Source organism: Manis pentadactyla, chromosome 3 (genome assembly GCF_030020395.1).
Source record: "Manis pentadactyla isolate mManPen7 chromosome 3, mManPen7.hap1, whole genome shotgun sequence".
NCBI lineage: Eukaryota > Metazoa > Chordata > Mammalia > Pholidota > Manidae > Manis > Manis pentadactyla.
This window is the reverse complement of record NC_080021.1, coordinates 73,691,107-73,717,903: the sequence shown is the minus strand read 5'-3', so window position 1 is coordinate 73,717,903 and position 26,797 is coordinate 73,691,107. Positions and strand designations below refer to the sequence as shown.

The 26,797-nt window shown below is 40.8% G+C and overlaps 1 protein-coding gene across 2 annotated transcripts; it reads right to left on the bottom strand.

Moving 5' to 3' along the window:
- Positions 1 to 6,173: 6,173 nt before the first annotated feature.
- On the bottom strand, positions 6,174 to 26,763 carry GGH (gamma-glutamyl hydrolase). Of its 2 annotated transcripts, none has more exons than XM_036907517.2 (9): positions 26,612 to 26,763; positions 23,703 to 23,817; positions 19,633 to 19,683; positions 16,766 to 16,850; positions 14,120 to 14,258; positions 11,910 to 12,016; positions 11,735 to 11,825; positions 8,030 to 8,167; positions 6,174 to 6,543 (listed from the first exon to the last, which is right to left on the bottom strand). In XM_036907517.2, the coding sequence occupies exons 1-9, from the start codon at positions 26,718 to 26,720 to the stop codon at positions 6,422 to 6,424; spliced, it is 957 nt and encodes a 318-aa protein (XP_036763412.2). In that variant the 5' UTR covers positions 26,721 to 26,763; the 3' UTR covers positions 6,174 to 6,421. The 2 variants fall into 2 exon arrangements, with proteins under 2 accessions (XP_036763412.2, XP_057354015.1); XM_057498032.1 differs by lacking the exon at positions 26,612 to 26,763 and adding an exon at positions 26,375 to 26,488.
- Between the last annotated feature and the right edge of the window lie 34 nt (positions 26,764 to 26,797).

Below are 26,797 nucleotides of genomic sequence, written 5' to 3'. Positions count from 1 at the left end.
TTTGACCTGACCCCTCATGGTCAACATCGATATCACCCACAACTCACCATAAACGTGTAGCTCAATCATGCTCTCAGCCTCACGTCAGAGCCAGATGCTCACTGTAACCAAAGGGTACACTGGCCGTACACATTACCAAACACTTAACTCTAACCCTAGCCAAGGCCCCTGGATCTGACCCCTCAAAATCAGTTTTAATGTCACCCCCGCCAAATTGTAAACTTGAAACATAAACTCACACTCATGCTCACATCACAGTTGGACCATAACTCTTAACCAAAACCCTAGAGCCCCATACACTTTCCCAAACACCTAACCCTAACGCTAGTCCTGGCTCTTGGACCAGACCTCTGCCATCAGTATCGACGTCACCCATGCCTCAGTGTAACACTGTAGCTCAACATGGCTGTCGCCCTCACATCAGAGCCAAATCCTAAATGTAACCATAAACCTATCCTACCCGTTCACCTTACCAAACACCTTACCCCAAACCTAGCCATGGCCCTTGGACCTTACCATCACGGTCAACATCGACCTCACCAACAATTCACCATAACCTGTAGTTCAATCTCGTACTCAGCCTCATATCACAGTTCGACCCTAACTCTAACCGAAACCCTATCCCCCCCGTTCACCTTCCTGAATAACTAACCCTAAACCTAGCCCTGGCTCTTGGACCAGACCCCTGACGGTCAACTTCGACTTCACCCACACCTCACCGTATACCTGTAGCTGAATCTCACCCTCACCCTCACATCAGAGCCAGACCCTAAATGTAACCACAACCCTATTCTGTCCATACACATTACCGAACACTTAACCCTAACCCTCGCCCTGGCCCCTGGACCAGAACCCTCACCATCAGTTTCAGTGTCACCCCTGCCAAATCGTAAACCTGAAACACAATCTCGCATTCACCCTCACAGCAAGCTGGACCCTTACTATAACTATCCCCCCATACACTTTCAGCAACACCTGAACCTAACCCTAGCCCTGGCTTTTGGAAAAGACAACTCATGGTCAACACTGACGTCACCCACACCTCACCGTAAACCTGTAGCTCAATCTAGCTCTCACCCTCACATCAGTGCCAGTTCTTCACTGTAACTGCAATCCTATCTTTCCCGTACACTTTACAGAACACCTATCCCTAACCCTAGCCCTGGCCACTCGACCTGACCACTCAGCATCACCATCGACAACACCCACGCTTCACTGAAACCTTGAAGTTAATACCTGCACTCTCCTTCAAATCAGAACCGGACACTTACTCTAACCATAACTCTATCCTCTTCAAACACCTTCTGGACCACCTAAATCTAACCCTATCCCTAGCCCTTGGACCTGACTACTCACAGTCAATATTGATAACACCCACAGATCACCGTAAACCTGTAGGACAATACCACCCTCACCCTCACGTCAGAGCCAGATCATCACTGTAACTGTAACCCTATCCTGCCCATACACACAATCAAACACTTAACCAAAACCCTAGACCTTGCCCCTCAACCTGACCCCTCACCATCAGTTTCAATGTCACTCCCGCCAAATCATAAACCTGAAACACAATCTCAGACTCACCCTCACATCACAGATGGACCCTAACTCTAACCGAAACCCTATTCCCCTCATATACCTTTCCAAACACCTAACCCTAAACATAGCCCTGGCTCTTGGGCCAAACACCTCACGGTCAATATCGACATCACCCACACCTTACCATAAACCTGTAGCTCAATCTCACCCTCACCCTCATATCAGAGACAGATCCTTACTGTAACTGTGACCCTATCCTTCCCATACACCTTACAGAAAACCTATCAAAACCCAAGCCCTGGCCACTTGACCTGAACCCTCACTGTCACCATCGACAGCACCCATGCTTCACTGAAACCCTGAAGTTCATACCTGCACTCTCCCTCAAATCAGAGCCAGAGCCTTACTCTAACAGTAATTCTATCTTCTCCAAACAGTTTCCGGAACACTTAAATCAAACCCTAGCCCTGGCCCTTGGACCTGATTTCTTATGGTCAACATTGACATCACCCACAACTCACATGAGCCCTGTAGCTCAATCTCAGCCTCACCCTCACATCAAAGCCAGATCCTAACTGTAACCATAACTCTATCCGGCCCATACTCATTACTGAACAATTAACTCTAACCCTGGCCCTGGCGCCTATTACTGACCCCTCACCATCAGTTTCAATGTCACTCCCACCAAATGATAAACCTGAAACACAATCTCGGACTCATCCTCACATCAGAACTGGATCGTATCTCTAACTGAAACTCTATCCACGCGTACACCTTCCCGAACACTTAACCCTAAACCAAGCCCTCTCTCTTGGACCAGGCCCCTACTATCATCATGGACGTCACCCATGCCTCTGTGTAACACTGTAGCTCAATCTCACTGTCGCCCTCACATCAGAGCCTGGTCCTAAATGTAACCATAACACAATCCTGCCCGCACACATAACCGAACACCTTACCCTAATGCTAGCCCTGGCCCTTGGATCTCACCCTTCACGGACAACATCAATATCACCCAGAGCTCACAGTAAACCTGTATCTCCATCTCGCCCTCACATCAGAGCCAGATGCTCACAGTAACCATAACCCTACTCTGCCCATACAAATTACCAAACACTTACACCTACCCCTAGTCAAGTCCGCTGGACTTGACTCCTCACCATCTGTTTCAATGTCACCTCTGCCAAATCATAAATCTGAAGCACAATCTCGCACTGACCCTCACATCACAGCTGGATGCTAACTCGAACCGAAACCCTATCCCCCCCAAACACCTAACCCTAACCCTAGTCCTGGCCCCTGGACCTGTTCCCTCACCATCAGTTCCAATGTCACCCCCACCAAATTGTAAACCTGAAACACAATCTGGCACTAATCCTCACATCTCAGCCAGACCTTAACTCTAACTGAAACACTATAACCCCCGTACACCTTCCGGAACACCTAACGCAACACTAGCACTGGCTCTTGGACAATACCCCTACCATCACCATCGACATCTCCCATGCCTCACTGTAACATGTAGCTCTATCTGGCTGTCACCCTCACATCAGAGCCAGATCCTAAATGTAACCATAACCCTATCCTGCCCGTACACCTTACTGAACACCTAATCCTAACCCCAGCCAAGGCCCTTGGACCTGACCCCTCATGGTCAACATCGACATCACCCACAACTCATTGTAAGCCTGCAGCTCAATCTTGCCCTCGCCCTCACATCAGAGCCAGATCCTCACTGTAACCATAACCCTATCCTGCCTGTACACATTACCAAACACTTAACCCTAACCATAGCCCTGGCCCCTGGACCTGACCCCTCACCATCAGTTTCAGTGTCACCCCCGCAAAATTGTAAACCTGAAACACAATCTCACACTCACCCTCACATCACAGCTGGCCCTAACTCTAAGCAAAACACTATCACCCCTGTACACCTTCCTGAACACGGTAAGGTGTATGGGCAGGATAGGGTTATGATTACATTTAGGTTCCAGTCCTGATGTGAGGGCAACAGTTATATTGAGCTACAGTGTTACAGTGAGGCATGGGTGACGTCGATGGTGATGGTTGGGGTCTGGTCCAAGATCCAGGGCTAGGGTTAGGGTTAGGTGTTTGGAAAGTGTACAGGGGGAATAGGATTTTGGTTAGAGTTAGGGTCTGACTGTGATGTGAGGGTGTGAGATTGTGTTTCAAGTTTCCTCATTTGGCAGGTGTGACATTGAAACTGATGGTGAGGGGTCCGGTCCAGGGGCCAGGGCTAAGGTTAGTGTTAAGTGCTCAGTAATCACCCTTAGACTCAGGCAAATGGATCCAGCTCTTACCATCAGTGGCCCCCACACTTTGAGGTACCTTCCTCAAAGTTGCCTAAGCCTGTTTATGGTTCCTGGAACTGGTCAGGCCCAGAAGTGCTATTACCTCGGCTAGGTACCCCATACCTGGAACTGGTCCTGTGTGGGTCCTGCTCACAGGACACACCTGCCTCAACATTTCCCAAGTGCCCCCAACCCCAGTGGTGATAAGCCAGCTATGGCAGAGCCATCTAGGCAGGACATTCTGAGCCTGGCCAGACCTGCACAGGCCCTGACATTTCTCTCCTTCAAAGTTCTGTCCAACACTACTCCATCTGTGGGGCCAACCAGATGTGTGGAGCAGCCCTGGGACTCATGCCTGTGAGACTGACCCAGGTTTTGTGGAGGGCCACCTGGTAAGCACAGTCTTTCTTTCAGAGGATTGCATGAGATTATGAGATTAGGTGACCAGCATGGTGCTGACATGCCCCAGTTTTAAGTGATCTCTTGATGGGCACAGGACAAATTCAGGAATCTGGGCTGGAGATCTACCACTGACACTTTGACTTGAGTGGGCCCAAGCATTGGCTCTTACTCAACTACAGTGTCACATCCAGCTAATAGACTGCAAGGAGGTGGGAGGCAACACCCATCTTTTAGCCATCATGCATCCAGCCACTGGCACCCAAGGTGGTCAAGCTCCTTCCATGTGCTCCACATGACATACCAGGCAATCTTCCAGAAGGGGCCACCTATCTCCTCCCAGAACTTTCCTATTTCTCAGTAACATCAACAGGTGCTTCCAATCCACATCTGCTCTGCCTCCATGGCCATCACAAGGTCAGGCTGCCTGGGTCAGTCTTATGCCAAACTAGACAAGGGACAGGCATTCCTTACCCAAATGGGACCTCTCTCCCTAGTTGCCTTCAGGCCTCTTGTCTAGTCTTCCTACAGGTGCAGGGGTGTCAGAGAGAGGGCTTTTGTCAATACTGAAAGAGATTCCATTCTTGGAATAAAGTAATTCCAATGTAAAGACTGTGAAAAAAAAATACATGGTTGGGAAAGTGGAAAACTTAATATGAATAAAAAACAAGTAACAGTTCATGTTTTCTTGCATTTGTGGTCATGATCAATGAAGCAGAGCAAAAACCTTTAGGAGCGGTGCTCCTCTCTCTGAGGTCACCCGCACTTTCTAAGTGGGTAACTTTTTAACTTTAAACTCCCTCTTTTCAACCTTTCAGGGTGTGGTGTTCCTCTCTCTGAGGTCACCTGCACTTCCTAAGTAACCTTAAACTTTTACTCTGCTTCAAAAAAAAAAAAACCTTTAGGAGCAATTAGAAGCCAGTATTCATGGGCAGAAGCATGGATGGTACAGCGTCTCGAGTAACAATACAGTCAGGATTAAGTGTTTTATTATGAGGATTACTAGGGAACTTCAGAGACAAACTGAGCTGTAGTATTTCAATATAAACAGGTAGGGAAGAGCGCTGGCAGTATGAGTAATAGCAGTGTCTTTGGTGATAGACATGAAATTAGCCAGAAATGTCACATTGGACTATAAGACTTAACAAAGTATCTTCATGTTCATGGGCAGAGACTACATCTGCCAGACTTCTACTGAAGTTCTTTTTGGCTGACTAAATGTGTTAACCTCTTTCAATGTCTATGCTGTGTTTGGCCTTATTGCCCAAAGCTCGTGGTTTACCTCAGATTGTTGTTGGCCTTCTGCATCATCTCCTCTAACTTCCTGCCCAATCACTCGATTTCCTGGGTTTCCACCTAGGAAACTCTAACAGCACAACTGTAGGATGAAGGGGAACAGACGCATAAACACTATCAGAAACAGCTCACAAAATCCTCTCTTCTAACTGCCTCCTGGATGTCCTCCATTTAAGAATTTCTAAATTTCAGAGTTTGTGAGGGTATATGGGATGGTTAGGGGTGGAAAAGGAAGGGAGAGGGAAGCATAGATTGAGAAATATATTAAAACATACCCAACAAATGTATAACATTTTACATTATTTTCCATGAAAAGAAAGCTCCATTCCCAACTAGTCACAAGTACTTATTGAGGGCCTACAACGCTAGACACTGTGGGAGATAAAAAGGTCAGGACACAAACTGCTTTCAGGAGCTGAACACTTTAGAGGAGCTAAAATAGCAGAAAGGGAAATGCATGTGTATATATACATTCATACACATATGCACACACTACTAATATCCCAAAGACTCAAAGGAGGGAGACATCACAGTGAACGAGGGGGAGGATTTAAAAAGAACCTTCAGCAAGGATGCATGGATGAGTAGGGAGTGCAAGTTATTTCTAGAATCAATCAGAAAAATTACTTGGATTTCCAATAAATTTATTTTTTAATTTTCAGAGACAAGAAAGCTTTTCAATGAAATACACTATAATTATTTATCTGTCTCACTGATTATCAAATGTGATAGAGTAAAATATACCGAATGAGAATCAGAGCCAGCAACATCATAGAAAAGGAATCTCTGGCTTTCTATTATTGCCATGAACAGTAAGTTAGCAAAATAGTTTAAATATGGCATTATTCAAAATTCCTGTTACACATCGATGGCTTTCAATCAAATAAATAGATTTGCTGAAATGAAGAAATGTTTGCAGTGTAAGTTGGATGGAACTGATAAATCAGTGCTTTAGCTTCTTCAACATCAGATTCAAAGTGATGACTGTTTTTCCGAGCTGCAAGAAAAAGAAAGTGTTAATTTTTAAAAAGATTGGATATAATTTTTGAAAATCCACTTTTTAGCACTTTCTCCTAGAATCAGCATTAACTGAGAAGATACCACCAAAAAGGAGAAGAGCCTTACAAAATTTCCCCCCAGTAAAGCAGCCCCTGATTTAGAGTAGTTACCTAGTGATGCAGCAACTAGATGTGCCCTGTACCAGATCCCATGAGGTATGCACTCCTCCCTCCGTTCCAACACTTACTAAGTGCCTACTGTGTGCAAGACTTAATGTAGGGCCTGGGGATGGAAATATAAACTGGGCAACTTCCTAATATTCAAGAAATCTAGTCTAGGAATCACACAGGATCATGTATTACAATGTTGTTATAGTCTCTCTTCACTGAGATGCTTCAAGAGTTAAGAGGATGGAGAAACTGGCAGAGCTCAGATGGAGAAGTGAAGCACTTCCCTCAGGTAAGGCAGAAACATGAGAAACAAGGAGGCACAAAGAAGCTGGCGTGGCCAAAACTGGGATGTGATGGGGTGAATGCTCAGATTTTCTCCTACAGTCAAAATAAAGACAGGCCTTTATGAGATTCTTAAAAAGAAGGTATTGGAAAATGAAGAGAAAATAAACAGCCTCACCCTGTGGTAACACTACAGCAAACTGCTCTGCCGTTGCTCACTGTGCTTACTCCACACATGGATCAATGTTCCTTGGGACTCACACTGCACACGAGAGAACTTCTTTTTTTAACTTGGGGTTTTTGTTATGAAACTACCCATTCAAGTGACCAAATTCGAAACCAGAGTGAACTGAGGAGGGAGGGTTGACAAAGAATTATGTGCAGCCCTGGAGAGAGACTGCAAATGCCTCACAGTGTGATGCTCTTTTGCTTGCAGGCTGCGTTTGCACCTCAGTCTTATATCCATAGGACTCAACTAAAACTTAAGCATCTCCCATCAAATTCTCAATTTTACCCACAGACATAACACACATGCAAATGTCTGTGTTTTCATAATGAAAAAACAGACAAAGCTTATTCACTTTTATCCAACATGCCAATGCCTCCAGACAGGTGGCCTTAAAGTCAGACTGATGAGAATATATATTCAATACTTGGAAAAATGACATCTAATTCTCAGAGAATGTTATAAATGTTGTAAGTGTTGTAAAGCACTATTCCTGAAAAGAAGAGTATTGGAGGAGAATCTTTTAAAAGTATTCAAGAAAGAAAGAAAAGAGATCCCAACAATCTTTATGCTATTGTTTTAGAATTCAGCCCATTCTAGAGTATGCAATACTATTAACTGAAATACCTGCCCTGGTTTTAGCTGAATGTCTAATATCTCAATTTCAAGGCTTTTTGATTTGATTTGATTTTTTTAAAAGTTAAAACCTACATAACATATACAGAGCAAAAGAGTACACAAAATTCAGAAGAAGTCAATTTCCTTCAAAACTACACTACAGTGATAACATTATAGATCCACGTTACCTTCAGAAACAAAGAACTCTGCTAAATAAAATGCAGCCTTCACAGCACTAGATGCATGGGAAATGCCTTTTGATTTCCCCCACTCATAAGGTGCTTTCTCTGGATGCCACTGGACGCCATAGACTGGATACTTTTGTCCTGCATGAAGAACACAAACTGGTAAGTACTGAGTAGAAGAATGGTCTAACATGTTACTTAAAAGTTTTTTTTTAACTTGATAATGCATAATGTCAGACAAAGTAAAACTGTGAGCCTTCTCTCAGGTACAAAATAATTTCAGTTTACAATGTGAAAATTCACAGTACAGTATTTCATTGATTTTCAACCTTACACAATTTGTAATATTTGCTTTACTAGAAAATAATATTTGAGCCTCTAAATATATCCAGTGTAACAGTGAAGTGCATGTTTGATTAAGAACAAGCGTCTGCATGATGGGCCCCCTCACCCCCACCTTCAGACCATGTCTGCATCCCCTCCTATAATGGTTTGTTCATATGAGAATGAACTCTGCCAGCATTTCTGGTGTCCTTTTATGTGAGCCAGTTTGTCTCAGCCTAAATCATATAGTTCTCTCAGTCTGTGGAATGGTTAATGACTTCATGGTGCCAATTTCTTTAAAGTTTAAATTTGGTGTGGAAAATTTTTGGTGATACAGTTCAATTACTTATAGAATTCTTCAATATCTTTATATATAAAAATGAAATACTAGTGTTTATTTCAAATAATAACCTAGTATGGGAAGACAGTAAATACGAAACGAGACTGGTCACATACGTGTTCAAAGTTGTTGAAGCTTAGAGATTGGTACCCTAGGGTTCATTATATTTCTTTCTCTACTTTTATATAGGTCTTTAAATTTTCAGTTTTTCTAAAAACATGAATATGCATATCATTTACTTTCTGAAAAATGTATATACTCATCTCTTCTCCACATATGCCTTTCTTCATTTTAATTGAAAAAAATTTCCCTCTATTTTTTCTGCTTTAAAGTTATAACCTGACTACCTTAGTAAAGTACCTAGAGAAAAGAAGATAATTAGCTGAGAAGTAGAGATATCTAGGGGAAAAAATACTGTCCTCCCACATCCTATGAGCCTCTGCCTCTAGATATCATTTCACAAGAAGGAAACATATTTTATCCCAGTCTTCCTGAGGTTCATCTACTGGCCTGCAGCTCTGAACACTACTCCATCCATCTCACTACCCTTCTCCCTACCTGCCTAAGTCTTTGTACTTTCTTTCTCTCTTGTCTGGGACTACATGTGAAGCTACCAGCAAGAGACCCACAGGCTGGATGACTAGGAAATTAACTGTTACACATAGTTCACTGAAAGACAGATCTTCTAATGGATTGCTTTGAGATGTGAAAAGTATTATTTGGGATAAGAAATGCCTTAAGTGATAAATGGTACCAAGGTTTTATTAGCTAGAGGGAGATGCAGAGAAAGAGAGAGAGATGGATAGTTAAGTAGAGAGAGAGAGAGATAAACACTGACATTCAGAAACAAGTGAGATTTACTCTTCAGTAAACTGCACTACTAAAAAAATCAACGCAGGTTCCTGGTAACTGTAGCAATCATGCCCTGCCTCACTGATTAGAAGAAAACTATCAAGAGTAGAAAGAAAAAAATGCAAATAAGAGTAACACAAGTGTTCCCTTCTAGCAGGCATCAGAAAATGTTCAGATGGTAAGATGTTCAAATGAGCCTGGTATGAGGACATAGCTGCAAAAGAACCAACAGGGAACCCAGTTCCCTAACTTCCAACCCAATACTCTTCCATTTCAACAGTCATTCACTCAGTATCTGTTGAGATTTACACAAAGCCATGGAAACACAAGGAAGAATAAGACACAGTTCCAGCTCACAATGAGCTCTTGGTCTACGAGGAAAGATAGAATATGAGCAAGTAAGTACAAAAAGAGACACTGAGGGTACATGGAGGAAGATGTGGAGAGGAATGGGTAGGGATAGCCGCTAGGAATTGACCAATGACTTCAGTCTTTAAAGAGGACTAACTGTTCCTCACAGAAGGGAATGGGGAGGAAGGGAATCTTCAGAGGAGAGGAAAGAACTCAAGAAAAAGCACGGTGTGGGAAATGGTGCTGTGTAGAGGGCATGTGTGCGCAATGGGATGCAGAGGAATATAGGCTAGTGACAAAGGCAGGGAGAGGTCATGGAGCAAATGGTCTGGTAAATCTAGACTTATCGTCCAAGTGTTGCACAGCCTCTGAGGAGTTCTCCTCAAGCAGTATGGCCGGACTGGTGGTACTCAGAGGCCTCACCAGGAGCCAGCTGGAAGGCAGACTTGCGGAACAGCCAGGGCCTACTACAGAAATCCTGGTGGCAGGTGTAATGCTGAAGTAGGACAGGGACAAGCTGGAGACACAGGAGGTAATGGAGTCAAGATGGATTTGGGAAGTGGAAAGCAGCATGGATTTTTTTTAGATATGAAGAATGAAAGCAGCAAGACAAGGGCAGTTGCCAGGTTTCTGGCTTTGGGTGATTTTGTGAATGGCAATAACACTGTCATAATGGCGTGGCAGTGCTCGAGTCAAAAACAGAGGGGGCAGGAGTTGAAAAGAAGACATAAATTCACTTCAGATCTTACTGATCAACCTTCCCAGAATTCCCTGGATATTGTTTCTAAACCCTTAGACATTGGACCTCCTCCCATGGGTGAGACAGTGATATGGCCAATCCTTAAACAACACAAACTACTTCCACTTTGCTCCAGTTTATTCCACTCCAGCACCCTGGCCTCTCAAGTAGCACTAACCAGCCTCGTCAACTCAAAGACTGCCTATTGTTTCTGCAAGTTCTCATTTGTGGTATTTTGCTTCTTTGTGAATTAGTGATTTTTTGGGTATGAACTGCTCACTTTCTTCATTGTTCAATTTCCTCATGAATTGCTTATTTTCCTTAAAACTTCATAATATGGAAATTCCTTGAAGTCTGGATAAATGTAGTTTCCTCCAGAGGGAATTATTTTGTATTCACATCTGCCCTGCCTGTTGGGACACTATCAGTCTGAGACAATGTTAAACAAAACTGTTGACTTGAGGCAGGTCCAACTTCCTGGTTAGTATAATGTGGGCCACACTAGATCAGCTTGTTCCCAGGAATGCTAAAGGCTTATTCACCATCCATACTTCCTCAGTGCCAAGATTCAAGATGAGCAATTCTCCCTGCAGTGCACTGGGTGAGATTCGTTGACAGGATAGCCTTTCAAGTCCTGCTCTGCAGAGCAAGTCCTCCTGATTCTATAATAATGCTGGTTTAAATATTCCACTTAACTCTTGGGGTTTTTGGCCTCAGCATCCTTCCTGTCACTTCATCAGTGTATTCAGAAAGACGCTTTTCTATATGTCAACTACATTTGTTGTTGTCTGGAGCAGAATCTGTCAAGGCACTTAATTTACAATATAGAAATAGAAGTTATTTTCTCCATTTATTTCTTTTTTCATTCTCCCTTAGTCTTTATTTTCCTTCTTCATCAAGTTATTCTAGAAGATGACCCCGGTAAATAATGACTGACTTGGAACATGGACAAAACATGTCTCCTGACTCCAAAACTGCCCTAATTTCCAACTGGAGGCCCCCAAATAACATGATTTTATTCATAAGAAAGAGAACTACAAAATCAAAATTAATAAATGTAAACATGACAAGTGAAATAAGGAGTATATGCAGTGATATATACCTTCCATTGTTGAGATAAACTCAATCTTGTCATCTCTATTTGTTGTTAATATATTGAAAAACTTCTTTAAATTTTCATTTGCTGTAAAATTCTAGAGTATGAAAATAAAACAAAACAAATAATTAACTGTAGTTAATCTAAATGCATCAATTTCACTGTTTAATTAATGTGATACCTTTATGGAGAGGCTCCACTTGTGGAAATTTGCTGTCAGAGGTTCTAATGCTAACGACAGAATTAAGTCAGCAGGAAAATTCTGAAACATTCTACTCTTCAGTGCAGCTGAAATTTAAGCACAGAAGAAATCATTTAAACATGGAAAAAATAAAATCCACTGAATTGACTGATCTACATCCAAAGAGAGGCCATTTTAGGACACAAGATGACTAAATGATAAGCAAAACACAGTTTCCACAGAAGTATTCCAGTTAAGCACAAACTGGGTTAAAAAAAAATTCCAATATATTCTATATTTAAGTACTTTATTTCTAGAAAAGAAAAATGTTCTTCCAGAATTTTAATATGAGAAACTAAAATTCTTCTGATATGATCATTAGAAAGTAGCCATAGCAGAAGCAGCAGAACTTTAACTAGAGTTCTCTAGACAGAGCTGAAAAACAGATAAAAATTTTCATACATGTATATATTTGTTTTCTCAGGAAAGGATCTAGAACTTTCAACATATTTTCAAAGATATCTGGGACTTTAAAGGTTAAAAATACCAAATGTAGAAAAGAGTATTAACCAGGCCAAGAAATTTCTACTCAGTAAGTAGCTCGAAAGAGTAATAATACCTCCCTGAAAGCTCTGGAGTCCGACACATTGACTCAAATACCAGCAAAAGGATAAAAAGAATCGTAAACAGGTTCAAAGTCCTGATGTCAGCTATCCCTAAATGATGCCCCTCATAAGAGGATGGTAATGATTTCCATGCAAACCTCAGTGCCTCAAATAATGAAAAAATTCACTGAAGTACCTTACGTCAGTGGATTTTATTCCTTTTTTGTATACACTGGGTTTTTTACCACATGCAACTAAAAGAGACTGACCTAAGAATATACTTCTCACAGGGTTCTTGCAATGATTGAGGTAATGTGAGAAAGAACTTTGAAAAGTATAGTACATTCAAAAAAAGAAAAGAAAAGTATGTCTCATTCTATAGGTTCTATACACAACAAGTATTAACTTTCCATCCAAAATCCTTATGAGAATAGTGGGTAGCATTCAATTCTAAGGGTTCATAGATCAAGTAACCTACAAGAATCATTATCTATGTACAGAGTGATACAGTAAAGAATTTGTCTGATCTTTGTGTGGGTTTCTGACATGAGCTTCAAAAACCCTTGGATTTCCTAAGTGATAGAAGTGGTTTATAATGCTAATGAGGTGGCTCATGGTAGGCCCCTATTAGCTTCAAGATGAGGCTGGTCATCAGGAGGACTAACCACATGATTAGAGTAGGTTAGAACTTTGAGCCAGCCTGACCTCCAAGGGTTCTTGAGGAGAACTGGAGATTGAGTTCAATCACGTGGCCAGTGATTTAATCAATCATGCCTCTGCAGTGAAATCCCACTAAAAGCACTGGACACTGGTGCTCACTGGAGCTTCCCAGTTGGTGCACATATGGACATGCCAAGAGGATGGTGCGCCCTGACTCAACAGGGAGAGGGCATGGGAGGTCTCAACAGGGAGAGGGCAAGGAATTCCCTCCCAGACCTCATCCTCTGTATGTCCTTTATAATAAAACTGTTATTGCAAGCACAGCACTTTCCTGAGTTCTCTGAGTCATTTTAATGGATTATTGAACCTCAGTGAGTACTGGAATCCACAAATTTGGGACCAATTGGTCAGAAGTATGGGTGACCCAGGGACATGACTCATGGCTGGTATCTGAAACAAGGGCAGTCTAGTTGAGGAGCTGACCTTTAACTGTGGAGTCTGTGCTGACTCCAGGTGGTCAGTGACAGAAATGAACCACAGTACATCCCAGCTGGGGCTGAAATAGAGTACAGAGCTAGGGGAAAAATGTTGTATTACAATAACAATAGCTAACACGTATGAGAGTTGTATTTAAAGTGCTTTGCACTTTAAGGCTGAAGGAAGTTTAATGATTTCCCAAGGCAAAAATGACAAAGCAAGGACTCAAAACCAGGTATGATTTTACAGGTCTTAATCATGCATGGGACTGATATCATTAGCAGCAATGAGTTATCAAAATTCAGAGTTCTTTAAGCCATCTTTGTAACTCAGTACAAAACTGGTTACTCACATCCTCAGCCTGTGTAAATAATTTCAAAATTAATAAATGTTACAAGTATTTTTTACTTTGATATTTGCTACTTACTAATTCATCCCAGTTAAAAGAGTTGAAGGCAGAATTCTTACCTCCAGTAAAGTTCAGAGGCAGTGTAATTTCAGTAGTATTTGTGTGAGTTAATAAGCACTCTCCACTAATCAGATATGAAAGCTCTTCAAATCCAAGGCATGTGCCCCATACAGGAAAATAATCTCCATTATCAAAACCCTTTGAAGAGTGAAAGAGAAAATAAAGTTTATTCAAACTTCTCAGAACAAAAAGTACACATTTTTTAGGTTTGTCATTACAAGGCAGGCACCTGAGCTACCTATGCATGGATTTCTAATAATTTTCCAGGCTCCATAAGTAGGCTAAAACTTCATCTCTCTTCAAATCAAGCTCCCACATAATAATTCAGCTTTAATTAACTAAACTATCCAACGTCAGTTGTGCTGGGAAAGAGACTGACATCTGCCAATCAACTACCAAACAACATAAGGTACAATTAGGGACTATAAATATCAAAGATAATGCTATTTATAAATCTACAAATTTTGTTGCTTAGGATGATTGTTTAGTTTTGAACCCACTCTAAAGTCTTCCTCCATTATCTCAGAATTTACAGGAATAGCTGTATTATTCTACCTTTAGCTAACTGGATTTAAATCAGGTAAAACCCATAATCTGGAAAAAAAAGTACAATAAGGAAGACGCTACACAAAAGTAAAATTTTCAGAGCAAAAACTTTCAATTAGAAAAGTACAAATGTACTGGGTTTCTTCAAAGGGAGTTACAACAACTAACATGACTGGGGAGAAAGTATTCTAGCACCTGAATTTTCTAGTTAACTAAAGTTTAAACCCATATGTGTTAATAGTTTCAAAAATGAGTTTTGTTACTTTCTAAATTAGCAGTTTTCTTGTGCAGGCTGCAAAATAGAACCTAATAGTCATTTATTTTAAGTGAGGAAATTGTTAGGGTTTTTTTTTCTCTCTTCCTCACTGAGAGAAACATAGAATTATGTGAATTCTTGTACTTTCTACCCCAAGTTAGGATTTTAACACTTTATATACATGTCTGGCAAATTTTACTTTTAGAAGTTAAGATTGTACACATTAAATTGAAGAGTCTTATTGCATTTACTTATAATAAACACAAAAGAGGGTCTAACTTCTCTGGTCCCATATGTACCAAATTTAATTTCTTAATTAAATGTTAAGTCCCCACTTTCAGGGACCACATCTTTTATTTTCTGTGGGTCCTCCACACACCTGGCACAGCAAAAGACAAACAGTGGAACTGAACAGATCTATCAGGCTAATAATTTCTCAGGGTTTCTTCAATGAGGGCTCTGCGGACCCCAGTGGCTGAACTATATTAATTGTTGCAAGCTTTTTTGCTATCAAATCTTCAAGTACCTAATTATATTTTTTAAAAATAGATCTTGAGCCTTGTGGGTTAGGTAGCTCCTTTTTTTTACACTGAGCAAGCTAACTGCATGAGTCTCTACACACAAAGGGAAGAGTGACCATAATGCTAATATATACTCCCCAAACACATTTTAAATTAAGTCACTTAAAATTTCTATTTTGTTCACTAGTTTAAAAAAATCCATTAAGCATGTACTCAGTATCAGTACATGGTACAAAATGATATGAAATGAGGAACACTTTAAAGGGTGTCAGAACCATGAAATATGATGAGACATGAACAGCTAACTTCAAGATACTCTGTCTTTTGAAATATAAACTCTTTAAGGTTGTGAACCCTGCCACAGTATAGAGTTGGAGCTTAATGTTTGAACAATTCTATGCAAAATACTCTAAAAGTTAAGAGAGGTTAGGATGCCACTACAGCTGGAGGAGGCAGAGAGGCCTCTACACAGGAGAGCAGCACCTCGGCCTGGGAAGACGGCCAAGGCATGTATCAGGGTTGGGGAGGAAGGAAACAGAGTCCACTGATTTAAAATAAGAGGACACAAGAGTATGTGCTAGAAATACCAACCTGGCTTCAATTACTTGCATCAGCAAAGGCTGGAAAAGGTGAGTGTGGGCACACATGTCTTGACCCAAAGACTTTCTAAAAGGCTACAAGTTATTTAGCCTAGCCATTAAAAGTTTTCAAACAAGTATCTCATATGCTAAAGGAAGTTCTTTGGGGAAGTATTTAAGGGGTAGTGAGTTGTAAGGGAGATATGGGGTCAGCAAGATCAATCAGAAAATTGCTGTTAATAGTCCAGGGGAGAAATAGTCAGAGTCTCAGCTACAGTGCAAAGGCAGGCTCAGTGAGAGACATTACAAAGGAGTCAAGAGGCTCTGCTTGGTACCTGAACGTGGAGTCTAAGATTACTATGAAGAAAGGCTAAATGGGATTGAATGAGTCAGGATGAAAACGAGCTTTCAAACGATGAGAATTACTAACATATGAACAATGCCCAGTACATAATGAAAATAGCTCACTAAGCCACCTGGAGGACCTGATTCTCATTGGTGAGCACTGAGAGGGCCAGTCGGCAGGGCTCTGAGGGTTACCTGGAAACCCAGAATTAAGTGAAGCATACAGAAAATGGGCAAAAGCTGCCACCAGCCGCCAGCGGGCACGTACCTCAAAAGTTAAAGGGGTGATGAGGCTAGGGTAACTGAGAAGGAAGTATTACCATATGCTGAAAAAAAGACTTGTCCTCATGGAAAAATCACAAAAGTAATCTGGAATAATAAGCAATAACTGGTAGTTACCTCTATGGCAAGCTTGTAAAATATTTTGGCTACGCGGGCATAATCTGACTTCCTGAGGTTAACACTTCCTCCAGGGAAAAGGATCCTGAAACAACATCCAATAGGGTACATTTCAACCCCTTCCCCCATAGAAAACAAACAGTCTTTTTATTTTAAAACAAACTTTTCCCTTATTATATAAGCAGCAAGATTAAAGAAAGTGAGAAAACTATGGCAAAAAGAATATAAAATACTTACAATCCTACCCATTTGTAAACCACTGTAGTTAACAACACTTTGTGCATGTTCTTCCAAAACTTCTCTGATTAACAAGTTTATTTTTAAAATACAGTGTAAATACATTACAGGTATGTAAGTGGAAAAGGGGAAGGAGAACACACAAAGCTGGAGATCAAGCAAAGGTAAACATTCCATGTATAGTTAGGTTTAAATTAAGGCAATCTATGACACCAAAATCAACTGTGGGTTCACAATCAGGAGTCAGTTTTGGCTTACAAAGAATTTTTTAAACCATAAAGAAAACAAACTGGTCACAAAAATATATGTAGGCTAGAATTAAATATCCACAATAATTTAATTTTTTGTTATTGCCCTGAACTCTCTTCAGAAATAAGCATGGTATTAGAAAATTTTGAAAAAGAACACAATTACCATTCTAGAAAAAGTCTCAGATGAAAAGGGGAAGAGTCCCAAATGTTTGATTTTTCTTTTCCTCTACCCACAAAAGCGAGATACAGAAAAACATGTACCATGTTTTTATACCACCTGTTGAAATTAACTTTAAATTTAAGAATTTGTAACAGGTATTAAAATAACTAAGGAAATTCAAAAGAGATCATAAAAGTTGGATTAAGTGTACTAAAATTTTGAAAACACTTAAGTATGAATACAAAATATGTGAAATACCACTTTGCTAATATTGTTCTTCCAATAAAGATATTCAGTTCCTTGTAGGAACCTATAGAGACAAAGGTGAATAATTTTCGCTCTTGGTAAGCCCACAGTCTAATAGAAAACATAAATTGTGAAATAGAACATCTGCCACAACGCAGAAAACCCTACAATTAAAAGTACCTTAATGAAGACTCATTAGTAGTTCTCCTTTTCCTCTACTATGTAGAAAGCTGTCACTGGTCATATATGGTATGTTTAACCCTAAATTCATTTCATCAAATTAAACTTAGCTGTCCCTCCCAATTGACAAATTCCTTTAAAGCAAGGGTCTGCCTTTTCATCTCTGTGTTTCCCCACAAAACAGTAAGGGGTCTACTGCATAACAGGGGCTCAATAAAGGTGTTTCTGGAATTCTATTAGAGTACAGCTTGCTTTCTGGTATACCTAAATAAGGTTCTACCATATATTCTAACCTGGACTTATCTTTGTCCATGCCAAAGTACACGGCACATAACAGGCATTGTAAATGTTTTACTAAACTTTTACAGTAAATATTTACTGAACCAAACTGAACTGAAAGCAGGTAATTGTTCTGAATACAGTAATAGTTTTTAAATTTTTTTAAACTTTGTATAAAAACCTTATCATAAAATAGACTCCCTCCACCCCACTCCCATCAGAAACCACCACCAGTAATAATTGTTCTGTTAACCTGATAGGTACAAGCTATGCATATCTCTTCACCCCACTTTAAAATAAAAAGGAAATGGGAGTGTACTATACACACCATCATGTGCCTTGCTTTTGCATATAACAGTATCACACTGTTCTTGTAACAACAGTGATTAACAGCAGCATCTATAGATATCCTCATTTCTCAACCTAGATATATAATATTCTATTATACACACATAATCTATTTTACTTACCTAATTCCCAACTGATAGACTATTGATAGGCTTCTAAATTGGGGATATTTCAGACAATACTAAAATGCATATGTAGGGACCTCAGTCTTTGCGTAAGGGGGGAATATATTTGTAAAATAAAATTCCTTCTGAGGAATTTCCTGGGTCAAAGAGTATGTACATTTTTAATTTCAGTAGGTATTCCAAAACCATCCCCCCAAAATTGGTCATTTAAATAAAGATGATAACATAAATAAAGTATGTGGAGGCCATCAGCAGAGCTCTAAGGATTCTCTAGGAGCCCAAAATTAAGCAAAGCACATAGAAAATGGCAAAAGCAGCCACAGGCTGTGGTAGGGCAGGCACCTAAGAAGTTAAAGGGGTAACAAGGCTAGGGTAACTAAGAAGGAAGAATTACCAGATACTGAAAAAAGAAGACTCATCCTCATAGAAAATTACAAATACTCATTTGGAATAATAAGCAATAACTGATATTTACCTCTGGCAAACTTGTAAATTGTTTTGTTTCCTCACACTCTCACCATAGAAGATTAGAATATTTACTAGCTTGATAGTTAAAACGATTTTTAATTGCTGGAATTAGCTTTCCTTTAATTATGAGTAATGTTGAACATTTTTTCATATGGTTAAAAGTTTTCTTCTGTGAGCTAACCAACCATAGCCAGAAACAGAAAACTTTTTCCAGGTTCCATTCAAATTACCTTATGAAAAATAACTGAGTACAATCCTCAGACTTAGGACTTATAAATCCCCCAAACAAGCAGTATGCCATGCCATTCAAAGTGGCTTCAGAACAATTAAGACAAATATTAAAAGAACCAAGATTATGCCACACATTAAAAAAAAAATTCTATGTGCCTACCACATAACATTTATTTCTTCTCCTGCCTTCTCCTCTCTGCAGGACTTTTGCATCTCTCAACAAAATAATTCCTATAAAAAACTCAGAAAACTAATGTTATACCACTATAGGATATTACATAGATACACATATAATATGTATATGTACAATTTTGTAAAAGCAGACCAGTGCTGCCAACTTACCCATTAATAGATTGAAAAAGCTTTTCATACTCTTGTTTTGTAAGATCAACCCTGAAAACAATAAAAACAGTTACAAAACATCCATTTCCAAAACTTAAGAAAAAAAGTAAACCTCTAAATGAAGTCACAGCATTAATTTTCAAGTCAGATGAAAAATACTTTTTAAATACCACAGTATTATGTCATTCCCTTCTGAGACGCATTTTTTTCAAACTACATGAAAACCACATAATTATATCCTTGTTTTGCTCATCAGACAAGTAAACATGTTTTTCTATGGTTTAATACAATTTACTACTGTGAAGTACATGTAAATATGCTAAACACTAAAGACCATGAGATTTGAGCACCAATAATTTCTCTACTAGCCAAGAACTATAAAAAGAATGCAAAGACATTCAGTTGTTTTATGTAAACACTAAATAAAGAGATTTAGTCATGTGCCTCTCTTAACTACAGGCAGCTTTGGCAGATAAAAACAATACAAATAAATGCCAGGTCCCTGCTTCCTCCCACCCGTACCAGCAACTGTAAAGGTCTGGATACTACTGGATATTCAAAACACAGAAGAGTTCAGGTCTAGGGACAGACTACATATCACTGTGGACTGGCCTGATTTGCCCAGGTGGTTATTCTGAAGCATCCTTCATCAAACATCCTGTAAGGGCCTCTTAATAACCACCATAATATGGATGATTTTATCCCCTTCTCCAGAGAAAATCTATGGGATTCATCTAAGGCAACTAAGACCTTTAATTAAGTCATAGTAAGATGGATTTGCTCTTCAAAAAGTTCAGCAATATGCAAGAACAAGGGAAGAAAGCACCATGTTCATGAAATTCCTGCAAGAACTTTCCTACATTCACCAGTGTTCTGGCTCTATAAGAGAATAACATGGCCCTCTCAACCTGCCACAAAGAGTAGGTTTAAGATTAAATGTCAACTACAGTCCCTTTCTGCCCCAGGGAAAATGTCTCGGAGGAATCAGAACACCTCTCTGTGTTAAGACCCCTATGATGCCCAGAACTTGTCTGGGCTTTGCCAGCAAACCCATCTGGGCTCTCCTCTAAGGCCAGAAGGACTCTGCATGTCCAGGTCTGTTCAGAAGTTCATAATAATCCTCCTGCTGGCAGAAAGCCACAAAGCAGTGGGTGATACTGCAACGGTGCTCACCACCATCTTAACTGGGGGATAAAAGGGCAGGTGGCCCTGGTTTGGGATGCAGTATTCTGCCAGCCCCATCTCCCCAGACTGTGACAACAGAAAGAAACCGAAGAGTCAAGACCCAGAATCTCCCGTATGAATATTTAAACCAGGATGGGCAATCACCACCACCAGGAACCAGAAGGGATGGAGATCACTGAGCGGCACTCCCAGTACTCCTACTAGCCAGCCCTGCAGGCTAGGTTCAGTCATTTCATTCCTTCTATGTAGAGGACTCCCACATTGTCCATGACTGAATTTTGGGGCCCTGCTTATCATTATTAAGGGGCTTAATTGCTGGGGGATAGGGAAAAAGAACTCAAGTGCCTCAGAGGCCTGGCAGGGAAAACAGGCCGAATGTCACTTGCATGTTGTCAGACTTTATGAAACAAAAGGCCCTCTCAGTAGTGTATGAGGAAGAGTTCGCTCTCTTTAACTAGAGGAAAACAGCTTAAGCCTGGTAATGATGACAAACGACACAGCTTTCGCAGCATGAAAAGGAGTGACACCCATTGTTGCCCACTGAGAAGAGCACTTGCTTCATTTACAATCTGCTCCAGGTATTTGTGTTCAAAAATAAATTTACTTTTGTGAAATCTTCTGATTTGTAATACACTGTGAATGAAACAATCTTTATACCAATAGCAGCCACATGCTACCTCTCAGGAGGAAGACACTCTGAAGGTTCCACTAATCCCACAGAGGGAATCTATGAGAACCTGAGAGCACCAGCGCTTGAGAGAGAAGGCAGGAGCAAGAAGACAGAAACAGACCAACTTCTTTACCTATTCCAGAATTTTGCCTTCATTTCCCATCCTCCTTTTCCCTTCTAAAACACAGATGTTGGCCCCCAACACCCAAAATTCAGAAATGAACCCATGGGTGGACAAGCACTGTCTGCCTGTAACCTTTTGTCCCAGAATAACCATGTGTCCTCTGGGAAGTATGCTAGGTATTTGATGGCCTGGGGCTCGCCACATCCAGCCCCTCTTATCGATGGACACATTATCAGCATGCAGAGCCCAGAGCCCTCTGTCGAAGGTTTCACTCCTTAGGGTGCTAGTCACACAGGAATGATTCCTTCTAGCATAACACGTAGTATAGTCATAAATCGTGCGCTCGCTCTGGCACATGTCGTCTCTGTCTCCTCCCGCATGTAAGCCGGGTCCCTCTCTGTCCACGATGATGGTGCACAGCCTCGTCTAGCCAGCACTCCAGGACTCCCTGTGCATAAGACCCAGTAAACCCACAAGTCTCACATGGTGTCTCCAGGCCTTTCCTTTGGTCTCTTGGGCACTTTCGCATCGCAACTCACCCACTTGGGTATGTGATCAGACTTGTGGTCATACAATCCAACACTAGCAGAGTGACCATTTCAGTCTCATTCTACATCAGGCCATTCTGTGCAGGCTACTCTGGGAACTTAGCCACCATGTAATACACTGTTTTTACAGAATCATATGATTCTAATTCTAAGCAATATACCTTAAAATGAACTGAGGGAACCCAAGCTGGAAATTAACCAGTATGCTGACAGTCCTGTTTTCAGTGACTGTCATAAATAGCAGTATTCTGCAAGGCTCCCAGTTTCAAAACTTCCCAGTTTCAAAACTTCTGTCATTCCATCTATTCCTCCCTGTCTTTCATTTTATTAGTCATCAAGTCTTGTTCATATTTTTTAAGAACATTTACCTATCAATCTTACAGCCACTACTCTAGACCACACCCTCAAAACTCCACACCTACCCTACCGCACCAGTCTCAGAACTGGTCTACCTGCCTTTTGTCTTGCCAACCTCCAATCCATGGTATCAGCACTAATGCCCTAAAAGGACACCTTGCAAAAAGAGCTTCCATTTCCATGATCAAAACTTTGACACATTGTTCTGAAGGCTCTCTGCAGCCTCCTCCTCAGCTTTAAAAGTTGGTTGTTATCTGGGTTCCAAATAAGATTGAATTTGAAAAATTACACCTGCTACTAAAAAATTAGACTGATGTCTAAGGCAAATGTTCTTCTTGGGGTAAAGAGAGATGTCAAAGATTAAACAAGAACAAAAACTTAATGAAGGCAATCATAAAACCATTTTGTGGTACAATTCCCTAAATTACAATATTTGCATTTTAATTATTAATGTTGCATTTGAATAGTACTTTTCTTTGTTATAGTTTTTTAATGTGGAATTACTTAAAAAAACAGGTTGCCCAGAGCAAAGAGTTGTGTTTTGTGTGTGAAGTCATTTATAGTAGATTAGAAGGGGATGCTGAAAGATTCTAAAATAGACTAATTTTGGGTGATAAGATATTATAAATATTTACAAGGTTTTGTTTGTTAAACAAAATCTATTCTTTCCAAATCAAAATATGACATGAATCATTTTATACTTACTAGGCCATTTTATCACAATGCAACATCTGTAATTTATACTGAAGCAGCACTGCTGAATTGGTCATTTACAAACTTCTAGAGAGGGAAGATATTTTAAAAGTCATCTTCTAAAAATTCTCCTCATCCCCTAAGTGTTCCCTTATCCTGATATTATGAAATAAAGCTGGTTAAGTTGTAGATTCTGTTACTTGATTACTTTTATGATGTCCAGTGAGGACCACCTTTTCTGGTGGAAAGGAAACTATCATTTTAATCTCTAACACACATGAGATGCCTCTAACGACAGTATAGATATACATGACTTCATACTTTAAACAACTGAATGAGAAACTCTAAGCATTAAGAGTTTATGGCAAAAATCAGATGCAGTATTACCACATTTAAATGATGCAATCATCAGAAAGAAAGCAATGAAGATAAAAGATGATTTTAGAGATAACACAATTTTTATTTATATAATGTAAAAAATATTGAATCATACCTTACTGGTACAACTCTTGCACCTGCAGACTCCAGATACTTTACATAAGATGCAGCAATATAGTATTTTCCCAGGCTTTGCATGTTTTTACTACGACACTTTTGCATTAATACTCCTAAATGACAAAAAAAAGTTTTACATTCATGCAATTTCCTTTTTTCTTGCTCAGACATTGAAACACATCATAGTAAAAATATCACTACTTAACTCTTTAAATTCTCAGAATTAAATATGAAGCTTCTCCTGCAAGTACATCCACAGGATTTGGGAAAGGAATAGTGGAGGCTGAACTGAGTTTTAAGTAGCCTCCTCTCTCTCACCTCATCAGGAAGGCCAAGTAAGTCCCCAAAGCAGACTTACAATGGCACCAGCTTCCTTCAGACAACATCCAATCGATCCCAGAGTACAGATCTTAAAATATATAAGGAGACCTCTCCCTTCCCACACACACTGAAAGACATAATGTCTCCTTGACAACAAAGCAACAGTTGAAATATCTTCTATCTACATCTCTCCAACATCACCAATACTACCTTAATTCAAACAACCAACAACTTGCCCCCCCAATCCTGGACTGGTACACTAGGCTCTTAAAAGGTCTATGTCCTTTCTTAAATAACCCGCACCAACTCCAACCAGTTCTCCACATGGAAATAAATCTGATCACATCACTGTTCATTCATTCAGTATATACTGTTGAATCATACTACATATCAGGCACTGAACTAGGTGCTGGGGACACATGAGTGAACAAAACAAACAAAAAGCCCTTCCCTATGGGCTTTAATTATAGTGTGTTGGAGGGAGGGGAGAAAGGACAAACAGTAAACAAGACAAAAAGGTAAATAGATACTGTGTGATAGTGGGTGCTTAAGTGCTAAGGAGAAAAAAAGTAAAGCAGAGGGAGAAGGTGTGTGTGTGGTGGCAAGGTGGGTGGGTACAGGGTGTGTACAAGGGGCAAAAAAAGTCTCCCTGAGAAGGTAGAGTATGACATTTGGGCCAGAATTTCAGAGAGGTGAGGGAGTAAGCCATATGCAGATTACTGGAGGAAGAGGGATCCAGGGTGAAGCAACAGCGTGTGCAAAGGCCCTGAGTCAGGTGCATGCCTGCCACATTGCAAGGAGGCTGTATGACTAGAGCCCTGAGTTGAGCAAGGGAAGAAAGCAATAGGGAATGGGATCAGACTGGTAGCCAATCAGCAGGACATGCCTCCTGGCTTTAACACTTCAATAGGTTCCTAACCTCATAAACTCTACAAAACCCTGTGTGCTCTGCCCCACTTACCTTTCTACCTCTTACCGCTGAAACCTCAGCCCCAGCACAGCACTGGCATCTAATAAGCAGTCTGTACAATACACGAAGCCAGTATCATTCACTACTTCACCACCTGGAACACCTTCAGTATTTCTGCAGGCCACCTGCTGCTGTCTACACCAATCACTTCTCTATTTTCAGCTTCTTACAAATAATTGGATTTATCAGGCACTCAACTAATATACACCAAAACCCAAAATCTGTCAGTCAAAAACAGACTGTTTTTCTCCTTCTGGATAGGTGAGATCTCTTCACTGAAGAAACTGAAATTTGGTAGAGAAAGGGTTAGGGAGTATCATAGGAAATAGAGTAGTAGAAGGCAGGCAAGGGTGAGGTGCCACAAAGGAGGGCTTGGGGTATGTGAACACAAGTACCAGAAAGGAGAAAAGTACGTTAGAGTAGGTGAAGTTCCACCGACCTCTCTTCCCACTCCATACTCACTTTTCCCATCCATGGAGAAAAAAGTGCAGGCTGTATTCCCGGCACCTCAAAATGTGACTGAAAGGCCCCCCATAGTTTAAGGCCATCTCACAACTTCTGTGGCTTCCTCGTCTTTGAATCCTCTGCCCTTCCTAAATCAATGCCTTGCACACACTGGATGCTCAGTTAACTATGTCATCTTAACTGACCTTAGCATAAAAGCCTACTCCTTTTCTTTGTATTTGACCCTGGCCGACCACTGTCTCTAGGAAGGGAAAAGAACCCCCTTCACTTCTTTCTTTGTTTCCTCCTCCCTGCACCCACAATTCCAATCACTCCACATAGAATTATATTTCCAGTTAATTCTCCTTGGAGAATCTAACCACCATTTTAAATAGCTATGAATAAGGCATTCCAAGTCCCAAATATTGATACACAACCCATTTAAAAATTGAACACTACCAATACGAAAAAAATGCCTGTCTACTTTCTATTTAGTTACAGAATACAGTGCTTTTCTTTGTGAAAGGAAAAAAAACACTGTAAATGGCATAATACTAGAGAGAAAATCAATCCTAATTATCCGACATAAATTATTTTTGGCAAATTTTAATTCTAGGTTGATTTTTCCTGGTTCCCCTGCCTTGATCAAGTGTCTGTTCTGGCAGTGCAAACGGACTTTACTCTTTTTAAAACACAAATTTGTTGGAAAATAAAATTACATGCTTCGCTTTAACACCCAATAGTATTCACATTAGGATCACAGGAGCCGCGGCTGCCCTGTGCTGCTGAAGACGGCCAAGTCCAGGTGTACCATCATGTCTTGACTATCTTGTCAATCCGATTCTCACATGTATTACACATTGTACTTTGAAACAGGCCCTCAGCCAGTGAAATGTTACACAATGTTTCATTAATAGAAATCCCTAGCTACTTACAAAGAAGAAAATTCACAGGATTCTTCACAGTGCACCCCCCTCCCTTCCAACTTTCAGAGTCATTTGAATGTGAGGAGAGCAGAGGCATTCGATCCAAAGGGTGTCTCGGCTCAGCTCTTGTCCCACACCCTGTACTTGGGTATTTGCAAGGAGGCACGCACCAGCGGACGCCCGGCAGCAGGCAGCACCCAGCGCAGACACCCGGCCCCGGTCCCTGGTCCCACCCGACCTTCTTACCGATGATGGGCTTCTTGGTGGTGGTGGCGTGGGGAGCCGACGGCAGGGGGCTCGCCGCCCCGCACAGGAGCAAGCCCAGCATGCACAGAAGGCGGCCCAGGGTCGCCATGGCGCTGCAGCCTCCCGCCGTCTTTCAAAGGCACAACAGACAGGTCGCCAGGAGACCCGGCGGCGGCCGCAGGGAGC